Source organism: Saccopteryx bilineata, chromosome 2 (genome assembly GCF_036850765.1).
Source record: "Saccopteryx bilineata isolate mSacBil1 chromosome 2, mSacBil1_pri_phased_curated, whole genome shotgun sequence".
In the NCBI taxonomy this organism is placed as follows: Eukaryota; Metazoa; Chordata; class Mammalia; order Chiroptera; family Emballonuridae; genus Saccopteryx; species Saccopteryx bilineata.
The window spans coordinates 174,851,681-174,865,427 of NC_089491.1; the positions used below are offsets into that span (position 1 = coordinate 174,851,681).

The 13,747-nt window shown below is 43.6% G+C and overlaps 1 protein-coding gene, 1 non-coding gene and 1 pseudogene across 11 annotated transcripts in view; 2 read left to right on the forward strand and 1 right to left on the reverse strand.

The window, feature by feature from the left end:
- RAD52 (RAD52 homolog, DNA repair protein) overlaps positions 1–11,389 on the reverse strand; it is a 53,769-nt gene extending 42,380 nt beyond the window's left edge. For 6 of the 10 annotated variants that reach the window (XM_066258680.1, XM_066258675.1, XM_066258670.1 and 3 more), the window contains exons 1-2: positions 11,120–11,255; positions 4,898–4,990 (exon numbers count right to left, since the gene is read on the reverse strand). In XM_066258680.1, coding sequence (XP_066114777.1) covers positions 4,898–4,934 — 37 coding nt within the window. In that variant the 5' untranslated portion in view covers positions 4,935–4,990; positions 11,120–11,255. Of the gene's footprint in view, positions 1–3,325; positions 3,450–4,897; positions 4,991–11,119; positions 11,256–11,369 lie in introns of those variants that run through there. The other 4 variants (XM_066258681.1, XM_066258673.1, XM_066258671.1 and 1 more) reach the window with 3 other exon arrangements.
- LOC136322382 (ribosomal protein uL24-like pseudogene) lies at positions 5,382–6,723 on the forward strand (annotated as a pseudogene).
- TRNAS-AGA (transfer RNA serine (anticodon AGA)) lies at positions 7,517–7,592 on the forward strand. Its single transcript has one exon. It is a non-coding gene; the product is annotated as a tRNA-Ser (tRNA).
- Positions 11,390–13,747: the final 2,358 nt, after the last annotated feature.

Sequence of the window (13,747 nt, forward strand, 5' to 3'; positions counted from 1 at the left end):
GATGCAAGCTCAAGTTTGAGAGCTAGTGCATTAAACTGAAGCTGTGTACATTTATAATCCATTAGAAAGCAGAATTACCCTCAGAAAAAGCACCTGCAACTGGCTGACCCACTAACCTGACTACTTCCACACCTGTTTCAAACCAGATTGAAAACTGGTGCCTCAGCAAACTTATGTGTTCTAAATTTTCAGAGCTGCTAAGAGAACTACAAATCTATGACTGTCAAAAAGTAAGATTCTCCACATGGCATTAAAATATAATGTTTAAGAATTCAAGTTCTAAATGTCAGTTTCTGGCTCAATCACTCACTGGGTGCTTGACCAAGGGCAAAATTACATAATTGCTCTAAATGATGTTTTCTCATGTAGAAAATACAAATAATAATAGTACTGTAAATACTCATTTAATCTTTTTTCCCCACTTAATCTTTATTTACTGGATGAAACTGCATTAGAATCATGCCTGGCACATATGAAGTACTAAATAAATGTTAGTTATTGCTAAATTCCTATTAATTTTCTTAGGTACATTATGAGGAAAATGCATAAAAATGATCATAGAACATTACATTTCAGCTAAGAATGGTAAATTTATTTATAATACAGCACTAAAAAGTAGAATAGTGGCCTAAATTAGGTTAGTTAATAATTAGGATCTAAAATTGATACATTAAGAAATAATAGGCCCTGGCCAAGTAGCTCAGTTGGTCGGCAAACTCATTAGTCAACAGAGCCAAATATCAACAGTACAACGATTGAAATTTCTTTTGAGAGCCAATTTTTTTTTAACTTAAACTATATAGGTAGGTACATTGTTATTAACTTAATTAGGGTACTCCTAAGCTGGCCTTGCTAAAAACGTTGCACACTATTAGGTTGCATGTGGCTCTCGAGCCGCAGTTTGCCAATCACTGGACAGCATTGTCCAGATACACCAAGGTTATGGGTTTGATCCCAGGTCAAGGCACATCCAAGAAACAACTAATGAATGCATAAGTAAGTGGACCAACAAATCAATGTTTCCCTCTCCCCCTTCCCTCTCTCCCTTTTTTTAGACCAGGGGTCTCAAACTCACGGCCCGCGGGCCGCATGCGGCCTGCCGAACAATTTTGTGCGGCCCGCAGACAAATCCACGAAGTTCAAAATATTTTGGATAAAATTAAGTAAGCCTAGGGGCCTACTTGTATTTTTCATTTCTCTAGCATCCTAGCTAGATATTAGCTTAGTTAACAGCAGTTGTGATGTGTGATGCGAACTACAGTTTCTGGTCGTTTTGTGACACTGAGTAAACTGCATGTACGATTGTGCTTGTTGTACTGATTTTTTTTTGTTTTCAACTGCAGTGAGAAAAGTGTTGCGTAACAGTTGCCTTTTGTAGACCTAGTGTGGCCAGCCTAACGGCTGTGATCTTGCTCTGCGGCCCACATGCTGAGTTGAGTTTGAGACCCCTGCTTTAGACAGAAAGAGGAAGTCAACCAAAAAAATTTTTTAATATTTAAAAAAGATAATAATTGAATGGGATATTATTTAGAATGTAACTGTAAAGGCCAGAAAAGAGAGTTAAACAAATGCAGCATGTATGTCTCTAAAGAGGGGCAATGGGAAGAAGAGTGCAGCAGGAATCCTTTACAAAATAAGGCTGTTAGCACTATTTTCAAACATACTATTTTAGTAAAAACAAAAGCAAAAAATGTAAATACCTTTCTATAAAGCAGGGTCAAACAGTAAATATTTTAGGTATTGCAGGCCATCTAGTCTGTCACAACGACTCAACTTTGGCATTTGAGCAGGAAAGCATTCATAAGCAATATGGAAATGAATGGGCATGCTTGTGCCTCAACAAAATTTTATTACAAAAAGAGGTGGCAGATTTGACCCACAGCATAGTGTGCCAACCCCCATTATAAAACATGCTTTGAACGTTACAGTTAAATTTGGATCAATATCCAGCTTCATCAGGTAAGTTACTTATATATTGGGTGCCCTCTTTGTTCCCAAATTTCCTCATTTGTAAAGAAAAATAAGATCAACTTCATAAATTTATCATTAAAATTATGTGATAATAGCAGCATTCAGCAAGACACCACTGGATGCTAAAAGTTGTGGCGGAACAGTATATTCACAAAGTCTCCAGTGAGCACCTGATTATTTGTTAGAAAGAAGAGTATACAGTGTGTCCATAAAGTCATGGTGCACTTTTGACCGGTCACAGGAAAGCAACAAAAGACAATAGAAATGTGAAATCTGCACCAAATAAAACTCTTCCAAGCCCTGGCCAGTTGTCTCAGTGGTAGAGCGTCGGCCTGGCGTGCAGAAGTCCCGGGTTCGATTCCCGGCCAGGGCACACAGGAGAAGCGCCCATCTGCTTCTCCACCCTTCCCCCTCTCCTTCCTCTCTGTTTCTCTCTTCCCCTCCCGCAGCCAAGGCTCCATTGGAGCAAAGATGGCCCGGGCGCTGGGGATGGCTCCTTGGCCTCTGCCCCAGGTGCTAGAATGGCTCTGGTCACAGCAGAGCGACGCCCCGGAGGGGCAGAGCATCGTCCCGTGGTGGGCAGAGCGTTGCCCCCTGATGGGCGTGCCAGGTGGATCCCGGTTGGGCGCATGCGGAAGTCTGTCTCTCCGTTTCCAGCTTCAGAAAAATACAAAAAAACCAACAACAACAACAAAAAAAAACCTCTTCCAGTTTCATACCTATTCAGTGCAGTTCAATGTGGGCTCACACACAGATTTTTTTAGGGTTCCTGAGGTAGCTATCCCGTATAGCCTCTACAGACTTGTCCCTGACTGATGGCCTACCAGAACGGGGTTTTTCCACCAAACTGCCGGTTTCCTTCAACTGCTTATCCCACCAAGTAATGTTATTCCTATGTGGTGGCGCTTCGTTATAAACACACCGATATTCACGTTGCACTTTGGTCACGGATTCAAATTTAGTGAGCCACAGAACACACTGAACTTTCCTCTGTACTGTCCACATCTCGACTGGCATGGCCGTGGGCTGCTCCGCTGTATACACGGTGTTACATCATCATCTGCGCATGCATACATGCTGCCACATCATCCTACAGAAACTGGGAGGGTTTTCCTTTTATTTGGTGCAGATTTCACATTTCTATCATCTTTTGTTGCTTTCCTGTGACTGGTCAAAAGTGCACCATGACTTTACGGACACACTGTATATACATTGTGAATGGATGTAATGCCACTGAATCGCATGATTTAAAATGGCTAAATAAATTTTATGTTATGTATATTTACTGCTATAGAAAAAAAAACAAAGAAGGGAGAATAGCTTAACACAAAAAGGTTTGTATCTCATTCCATACAAGATCTAATGCAGCGTGGTAACCAGGTCCCTCTTGTAGCTGCATCATGTAGCACATGTGACCTCCACGGTCATCATAGCAGGGTTACAGACAGTTGAAGGAGTCACACCAGGTCATAGCTGTCTTAGGCCAAAAGTGGACAGAACTTGTCACATGGCCCCACGTTAACTGCAACGGAGGCTGGGAAATGTAAGAAAGCATTTGATCATTTGGTGACTACTGTCTCTGCCACACCCATTTCTCCCACTCCCCCATGAGCTCCTAGAAGATAGGGGATTCCACAGGAGGTCAGGAATGAAGGTGGTTAGTAATTAAATGAGTAGATGAGGTAATGAATGAAATACACAATGCAGAATAGACAGACCAAGTATATTTTTTAATTCTTTAGAAACTAATTTTATAAGGAAAGAGTTAAACTTCTCATATTTATTTATTTATTTAAGATTTTATTTTACTGATATTAGAGAGGAGAGAGAGAAAGACATGGGGAGGAGCAGGAAGCATCAACTCGTTGTTGCCATATGTGCCTTGACCCAGCAAGCCTGGGGTTTCAAACCAGTGACCGCAGTGTTCCAGGACGAGCCTCTATCACTGCGCCACCACCAGTCAGGCAAACTTTTGATATTTAAAAAGCAACTTGTTGCTATGTTTCTAAACAATATTATAAAAGATTCAACCTTTTATTGAAGGAAAGGACAACCCTATCTCTGCCCATAAAATAAACATGGAATCACTTTTTCTTTCCAGTTTCTACTTTGAAAAATTGTTTACTGATCTGCCTTCCATTCTGAACTGTTCACAACTATTTTCTTTTTATAAAATTAAAATATCTTTTTTATAGAATGCTTTATTTTTAGTGAGAAAGATAGGAAGAGAGAGAGAGATGAGAAGCATCAACTCATAGTCGCAGCACCTTAGTTGTTCATTGACTGCTTTCTCGTATATGCCGTGACTGGGGGGCTCCAGCCATGCCAGTGACCCCTAGCTCAAGCCAGGACCCCACGCTCAAGCCAATGACCTCAGGGTTTCGAACTGTGTCCTCAGTATCCCAGGCCCATGCTTTATCCACTGTGCCACTGACTGGTCAGGCACATAGAAAGCTCTAGTCATATATCAAAAAATATGGGTAGAAGTAACATTTAGCTGGATCCCCACAAGCAAGAGATAGGTATTGCCTTTTTTTGTAAGTGATTTGTGTTTGTGTATGTGTTACACGTGCATGTGTGTTTATTTGTTAAACAAAAGTAGAATCCAAATGTATCAGGCATACTTTATGCAGCAGCATCTCAAGTCTTCCCAGCCTTGTCTGTCTGAGGTCCCTGATCACTTTTTTCATCCCAACAGGCCAATGATTAGGCAGACCAAATATGCATGAGTTCCAAGCAATCACACAGGCACAACCCACAACCCAATGGTCCCTTACTTCCTGCTCATGCTGGATGCTTCTCACCTCCCATTGTTGCCTTCCCTCTTGACTTTGAGTTGTGAGAATCTGTGGGACCCACCTGATGCCTACATGTGCACAATCTGAAAGTTTTGAGGAGTAAATGTACCATGGAGCAAAGCCCTTACCAGTGAGATACAGAAGCTTGGGGCAAATCTTCTCCATCCTTCCCTTGGGTGGACTGTTCTGTGCAGTACTCTACACATCGTCCTGGGAGACAGCTTCAGGAAATCAAGCAATCAGTTGTACTTGTTACTAAGTGGTGGCCAGCTTGGAAATGTTCCCATGAACTGACTTAATCTTCCATCTCCCCTCAACCCCCAATTCCCTCATTTCTGCTTCCTGGAATTGCACTTCCTAAAAACATAATGGGATATAAGCTTTCACCTCAAGCTCCAGGCCCTGGGGTACCCAGGAACAGCAGACATTATGAATCCTCTGCCACTTATCCCTGCAACTCCAACCACAATAGTGCGCCTTGCCCTAACCTCCAAATGCCAGCATCTGCATCTCTACCTGAAGGCTTCCTCTGGCATCCAAGGTCGATTTTGCACCTGTTAGTAGTAAGCTGAAAGCATCAGAGAATTGAAGCCCCTGGAGCAGTCTGAAACAATGACTGACAAGTGTTGGAGTGTAAAGTCACTAGATGTCTCACCTGTTTCGTGAGACAACACTGAGCATGAGTTCTGCACTGACTCCAGAGTTCTCAGTGAAATTAGGTTTTGTTGCCTACCAGTGGTGACTGGCTTGACAATGTACCTTTGTTGAATGACTTTTCTTTCCCTCACTTCTCCTTTCCTGTACCAGTATATCCTGGTTACCTCCCAAAGAAACTACTTGCACTTGAAGAAAATTTGCAGGGGGTGAGAGGGGGTGTGTGGCAAAAGACATCTGGCAAATAACCATCTTAATCAAGTAAGTAAACATAATATCGCCAATAGTCATAACAGTGCTTTCTGAAGGATGCACTGAGAATGTCACATTGTCACTTAGGTTGTAGTCTACTAATCTAATCTTGATTCTGATCTTGAGGAAATAATCAGACAAGTTCAAACCTATGCCTGGACTCTTACAAAAAAATGTCAATGTTTAAAAAAACAAAACAAAGTAAAACAAAAAATCTAGTAAAGTCTTCTAGCTTAGCCTGACCAGATGGTAGCACGTGGATAGAGCATTGACCCGGGAAGCTGAGGACTCAAGTTTGAAAGCACAAGGTTGCCGGCTTGAGTGCAGGCTCACCAGCTTTGAGCGTAGGGTCGCCAGCTTGAGTGTATGATCAGAAACATGACCCCATGTTCAATGGCTTGAAGCCCAAGGTGTCTGACTTAAGCAGGGGATCACTAGCTCGGTCAAGGCACATATGAGAAGCAATCAGACTTCCGGTGCCAAGTTGGTGAGCAGAGACGGTCACCATTAAGTTCAACTCCTTCGTAACTTCAGACCGCAGCAAAAACCGCAAACACCACTTCAATGCCCCCTTGCATGTGTGCCAGAAGATCGTGTCTTCCCCGCTGTCCAAGGAGCTGTAGCAGAAGTACAATGTCCGCTCCATGCCCATCCGCAAGGACGACGAGGTCCAGGTGGTTCGAGGACACTACACAAAGGTCAGCAGATTGGCAAGGTAATACAGATGTACAGAAAGAAATACATCACCTACATGGAGTGGGTGCAGCGTGAGAAGGCTAATGGCATGACTGTCCACATGGGCACTCACCCAAGCAAGGTGGTTATCACTAGGCTAAAACTGGACAGAGATCAGAAAAAAGTTCTCGAACACAAAGACAAATCTTGACAAGTCGGAAAAGAGAAAGGCAAATATAAGGAAGAACTTATTGAGAAAATGCGGGAATGAATATTAACCTGTTGGGAGACAATGGTTTAGCTGTAGATTTTTAGCCAGGTGTATATTCCTTTGAAACTTTTCAAGATGTCTCTGGGATATTTTGTTTCCTTCCTCCTTTCTTATTGATTGATATGTGGCTCTGTAAATCTGCTGTTACTGTTTTTGATTAATTTTATGAATAAATATTGGAAATGTTTCTTAATGCCAAAAAAAAACCAATCAATGAACAACTAAAGTGACACAATTACGAGTTGATGCTTCTCATCTCTCTCCCTTCCCATCTCTCTCTCGCTAAAAAAAAAAAAAAAGTCTACTAGGTTAAAGAAGAGTAGAAGGAGACAGGAAAACTAAAATGTGCTGTGTGATCCTTGGTAGGATTTTTGATCAGGAAAAAAAGCTATAAAGGACATTACTGGGACAATGGGGAAGTCTGATGATGGACTGCATATTAGATGCTGGCCTTTTATCATTTAACTTATTGAGTGTGATAATTATATCACGGTTATATAGGAGATATATAATAAAGTATTAGAGTAAACTGACATGTTTTCTGCAACCTTCAAATCATTCAATTAATAAAATATGAGTGTGTGTTTGTAAAGAGGAAGAGAAAAAGATAAAGCAAAGTAACAATTTATGAATCTAGGTGAAAGATAAACAGGTATTAATTGTGTAAGTTTCCTGAAGGCTTCAAATTTTTAAAAATAAAATGTTAGGAAAGAGGCCCTGGCTGGTTAGCTCAGTCGGTTAAAGCATCGTCCTAAAATACCAAGGTTGTGGGTTTGATCCCTGGTCAGGGCACATATGGGAAGCGACGAATGAATGCACAACTAAGTGGAACAACAAATGAACGTTTGTCTCTCTTTTTCTCTCCCTTCCTCTGTCTCTCTAAAATCAATCAATAGCCCTGGCCGGTTGGCTCAGCGGTAGAGCGTCGGCCTAGAGTGCGGAGGACCCGGGTTCGATTCCTGGCCAGGGCACACAGGAGAAGCGCCCATTTGCTTCTCCACCCCTCCGCCGCGCTTTCCTCTCTGTCTCTCTCTTCCCTTCCCGCAGCCAAGGCTCCATTGGAGCAAAAATGGCCCGGGCACTGGGGATGGCTCTGTGGCCTCTGCCTCAGGCGCTAGAGTGGCTCTGGTCGCAACATGGCGACGCCCAGGATGGGCAGAGCATCGCCCCCTGGTGGGCAGAGCGTCGCCCCTGGTGGGCGTGCCGGGTGGATCCCGGTTGGGCACATGCGGGAGTCTGTCTGACTGTCTCTCCCTGTTTCCAGCTTCAGAAAAATGAAAAAAATAAAATAAAATCAATCAATAAATTTTTCTAAAAGATTTTTTAAAATATTAGGAAAGACTTCCTGATAGTCAAGGTTATGGCAGCTATATCCCAATATATCCTCCAAAAACTAGACAGACCAATTAAGAACAAATAAAACCACAAATATCCCACCTGACCAGGCGTGGCGCAGTGGAGCGAGCATTGGCCTGGGATGCTGAGGACCCAGGTTTGAAACCCCAATGTCACCACCTTGAGCACGGGGTCACCAGCTTGAGCATGGGACCATAGACATGACCCCATGGTCACTGGCTTGAAACCCAAGGTCGCTGGTGTAAGCTCCAGGTCAAGACACATCTGAGAAAACAGTCAATGAACAACTAAGGTATTGCAACGAAGAACTCATGTTTCTCATCTCTCTCCCTTCCTCTCTGTCACTAAAAAAAAACCCAGAGGAACCATATACTAACTACTGAATCTCCAGCACTTAACATAGTTCCTACCCAGCACATAAATCATTTTAGTTTCTCTCCACTTCAAAACTGCCTGTATGATATTAAAAATGAATATCTTGAGTCAAGATATTCTAATCTCTAGAAAAGTCACAGAGATTAAAAACTACCTACACTAGGCTTCTGTCCTTCAATATTTAAATTAGTTATACAGTGAATTCTCATTATCCACAGTAGTTATGTTCTATAAAGTCACCATGAAAGCTGAATCATCAAATACTGAACCATTGCTCCTAGGAGAAATAGGTTCCTGCAAGGCTCTAGATACATTTTCACCAAGCAGTCAATACAAAACCTTGTTTTATGTGTGTTTCTCTTTAAAGACACCTTCTTTAATATATATTATTGATTCATTAACATTGAATTCACTGCTAACAAAGCTTATCTAAAGTGATATGTCTTTGTAAGGCATATATATCACTGCCTTGCTGCACTTACAACAGACAACACTTCAGCAATATGCTTGGAGGCCTTTCCATACAGTGAAACCACCAACAAAATGCACAAAATGTGGAAAAAAGAACAGACGAACAAACAAAAAATAACCAGCCTGGCACTAAATATACCCACAACAAGGCCTCTCATTTTCTGAGTATGAGAGCTGAAACAAGGCAGAGCATTGCCTGATTTAACCTCAACTGGAAACAGGTGCACTGGGAAACTCAAATTTTTCGGCACTATGCACATCTGCAAAAGTGCCCTGATTATCAATTTGGGGTTTCAAAGAAATCTTAGCAAGTAGATAAAATCGTAAATACAGACTTAACAAATAAAAGATCCTCTGTTTTTAAAGGTAAAGTCACTCTTGTACAGCTATCTCGGTTACATTTTCATACACTCCTCTCCAACTACATCTAGTTCATACACAAGACAACAGGCCATGGCATACATTACACAGCAGCTCTGATAAGAACTGCACACACCGGCCAGGGCACACAGGAGAAGCGCCCATTTGCTTCTCCACCCCTCCGCCGCGCTTTCCTCTCTGTCTCTCTCTTCCCCTCCCGCAGCCAAGGCTCCATTGGAGCAAAGGATGGCCCAGGCGCTGGGGATGGCTTTGTGGCCTCTGCCCCAGGCACTAGAGTGGCTCTGGTCACAACATGGCGACGCCCAGGATGGGCAGAGCATCGCCCCCTGGTGGGCGTGCCGGGTGGATCCCGGTGGGGCGCATGCGGGAGTCTGTCTGACTGTCTCTCCGTTTCCAGCTTCAGAAAAATGAAAAAAAATGAAAAAAAAAGAGAACTGCACACAGACATTTTCTGCGTGTTACCACTACAGTTAATGGTCTAATCAGTGCCGCACTGCAAAGACTTTAAAAAAAGACCATGTTCCCTAAACTGAGGTCACTGAAATATACTGCTCACAAAAGTTAGGGGATATTTCAAAATGAATATGAAGTGATAAAAAAAAAAAAGCATTTGACTTTTTATTAAACAAGAACATCAGAAAAAGCAAACAAGTCAAAGAAAGTAGTTTGACTATGTAAATTAGATGCAAACCCAACTTTTATTTCATTAGTGAAAATTCACTATACAAAAAGCTGAAAGGACTGGAGTATCTGCACATTCCCTGATCCCCTAATTTTTGTGAGCAGTGTACTTGACCCAATCCCAGAGTGAAATTTAGTTTTAAAACGTCTGCACCTCAAACTGAGTTTGGAATAGACCTTAAAAGGTCTAGGAAGCCAGAAAGTGGGGGAAATCTCCAAATGCCCATAAATGGAGAAACATGTGGTATATCCCTACAATTGATTATTAGTAATCCATAAAAAGTACTGACACATGCTACAACATGGATGATCCCTGAAAACACGCTAAGTGAAATAAACCAGACACAAGGACAAATATGGTATGGTTCCACTTATGTGAAATATCTAGCATTGGCAAATTCATAGGGACAAAACGATTAGTAGGGTTGGGCTCAGGTGATATTGAGAAGCGTCTGAGCTCCAGGTTTCTTTTTAGGGTGATGGAAAATGTTCTAGAATTAGATAATGATTGTACAACCTTATGAATATACTAAAAACCATTGAATTGTTTGCTTTAAAAGAAATTTAATCGTATATGAATTGTATCTCAATTTTTTTTTTAGATTTTATTTATTCATTTTAGAGGAGACAGAGAGAGAAGGGAGGGAGGAGCAGAAAGCATCAACTCCCATATGTGCCTTGACCAGGGAAGCCCGGGGTTTCGAACCAGCGACCTCAGTGTTCCAGGTCGATGCTTTTACCCACTGCGCCACCGCAGGTCAAGCTGAATTGTATCCCAATTAAAAACAAACAAACAAACAAAAAACAGGCCTAGAAGACGGTATACGCGGCTAAACTGAACGTCTGATTCCTTTTAAATGGATCATTCCTTCCAAACCGCAGTCACTCCTCCAAACCCCGTTCAGCTGTTAACAGAAACTTGAGCACCCCTCACTCCGCTCCACAAGCGGCATTCGGTGGCGTCTGGCCCGCTTAGGCACCGCCACGGCTCGCACTCGGTTGCCTTCCTCCCGAAGTCGGGGCCTGGGGCCTGGGGCCTGTACCACGGGTGCTGGTGCAAGTTTCTAGCGCTCCTTGCCTCCAAACCAAATTCTCAGGAAGCCGGGGTCCTGACCCCTATCGTACTCTACAACAGGTCTCCGTACTCATGATCACTGCCCTCAGGCCGCAGGCCCAGCGCAGCCGCCCTCCCGCGGCTCTGCTCAGCCCCGGGCCGCCCTCCCTTCCCACTTACGCGCCTCCGGCAGCGCGGTGCACGCAGGGGGCTCAGCCTAGACTAAGTGCTAGGAGAAGGGAGCCTAGATAGAGCCGCGCAGAGCAGACTGGGGAAGGAAGTGCACGGGGACGCTGGGAGGCTGGTCCACATCCAGAGCCAGCCCCGGGAAGAAGCAGAAAAAAACAGGAGGAGGAGCCGTAAATCAAATGGGGGGGGCCGTAAAGCAATCTGTCGAAAGCGTAAAGCAAGGTGGAAGCACGATGCTGACCTCTTCTGTTCTGAGGCTGAGCCATTCTCTCGCCCCTCCTTCTGCCTCCAGTCCCGCACCGCGCCCTCCGGTTGTGCGGCGCCTGGGTCTCTGCTGCCCCCTGGCGGGCGGTTGAATTTTCCCCGGGACATGCGCTAAAGCTTCTCAGGGTCCACTCTCTCCGTGCCTTCCTGTAGAGCCACACAACCCATTTCTGGGGTACAATGCCGTTGTGGGGCGGCGCAGAAACTTCTCATTATCTATCCCTATACACTATGGATATGACAAGAAAAGAAAACCATGCTTTTAAGTCTCATTGAGAACTGGTTATTAGAGCCCTTTATAGATTCCACCCCAGACAGATAAAGCAAACCGAGACACCCCCACCCCCACCCCACCAAAGACCCTTATCACCTGATGGCTTCTTGAATTATCTAGGACTGGAGGGAAATGAATAAATGGCAACATGTGGGGAGGGAGTTCGTTAGAATGTCCCTTGGAACTAACTGTGCCTTGTCATTGACTGATGATTGTACATCTTATTAGCAATACTCAAAAATAAGGTTAAGGAGGTTAGTCATCACACCCCTAAATCAATACTAGAAACAACAAAATAATTCTCTTATGTTTTCTTTTTTTGTATTTTTCTGAAGTTGAAAATGGGGAGGCAGTCAGACAGACTCCTGCATGCGCCCAACCCGGATCCACCTGGCACGCCCACCAGGGGGCGATGCTCTGTTGCAACCAGAGCCATTCTAGCGCCTGAGGCAGAGGCCACAGAGCCATCTGCAGCGACTGGGCCAACTTTGCTCCAATGGAGCCTCGGCTGCGGGAGGGGAAGAGAGAGATAGAGAGGAAGGAGAGGGGGAGGGGTGGAGAAGCAGATGGGCGCTTCTCCTGTGTGCCCTGGCCGGGAATCGAACCTGGCACTCCTGCACGCCAGGCCAACGCTCTACCACTGAGCCAACTGGCCAGGGCCAATTCTCTTATGTTTTCAAATTGGTTGTTTCAAAACCCCTTTTAATTAGACTCTTCATTATCTGAGCAGTAATACTTCAAGGCAAGTCATTTCCTGGATGACTACTAATCTTACCAGTAACAGCATCAGAAGCTGAGTAAAAAGCCTATAATCAGACCCAATACATAAATAATTTATTTGATAAAGGTGGCATTTCAAGAAAACCAAGAGCCCTGGCTGGTTGCCTCAGTGGTAGAGTGTCAGCCCAGCATGTGGAAGTTCTGGATTCAATTCCCAGCCAGGGCACACAGGAGAAGCACCCATCTGCTTCTCTACCCTTCCCCCTCTCCTTTCTCTCTATCTCTCTCCTCCCCTCCCACAGCCAAGGCTCCATTGGAGCAAAGTTGGCCCCAGCGCTGAGTATGGCTCCATGACTTCCACCTCAGGTGCTAAAATGGCTCCGGTTGCAATGGAGCAGCGCCTCAGATGGGCAGAGCATCACTTACTAGTGGGCTTGCTGGGTGGATTCCAGTTGGGCACATGCGAGAGTCTGTCTCTCTGCCTCCTCACTTTTTACTTCAGAAAAATACAAATACACACACACACACACACACACACACACACATGACTATCTGACCTCAGAATGGAAAACAGTTAAGTATAAAAGCTGAAAAATAAATCATAAATGTGGATAAATGCAAGTACCTACCTAAAACTTTTTAACTTTAAGAAATAGAAAATAGAATAAACTAATCTTTAAAAGTAAACAAGAAATTGGGGGAAATATCATTACCTTATATGGTAAAGAGAGTTCATATATAAAAAGTTCTAACAACTCAGGAAAAGCAGATTAAATGAATGGGTATTTCACAAAAGGAGAAATATAATAAATATGAAAAAGTTTCACTTTAATAAAAATAAAAAGCATACATATTAAAATAAGTGTATAATGCCTGACCAGGCAGTGGCACAGCAGATAGAGCATCAGACTGGGAGGCAGAGGACCCAGGTTTGAGACCCCAAGGTCACCAACTTGAGTGTGGGCTCACTGGCTTGAGCAATCAGAGACATGACCCCATAGTTGCCGGCTTGAGCCTAAAGGTCCCTGGCTTGAAGCCCAAGGTCTCTGGCTTGAGCCCATGGTCACTGGCTTAAGCAAGGGGTCACTCACTCTGCTGTAGCTCCCCAGTCAAGGTACATATGAGAAAGCAATCAATGAACAACTAAAGAACTGCAATGAAGAACTGATGCTTCTCATCTCTCCCTTCCTGTCTGTCTGTCCCTATCTGTCCCTCTCTCTGTCTCTGTCAAAAGAAAAGTATATTATTTCACCCATTTCTATTATAAATTAGGAAACTAAGGTATTTCTTTGACTACTCATACATGGAAAGTAGTTCTCTTCTCAGAGTCAACCATTGTTATCAGTTGATATGTATTCTTG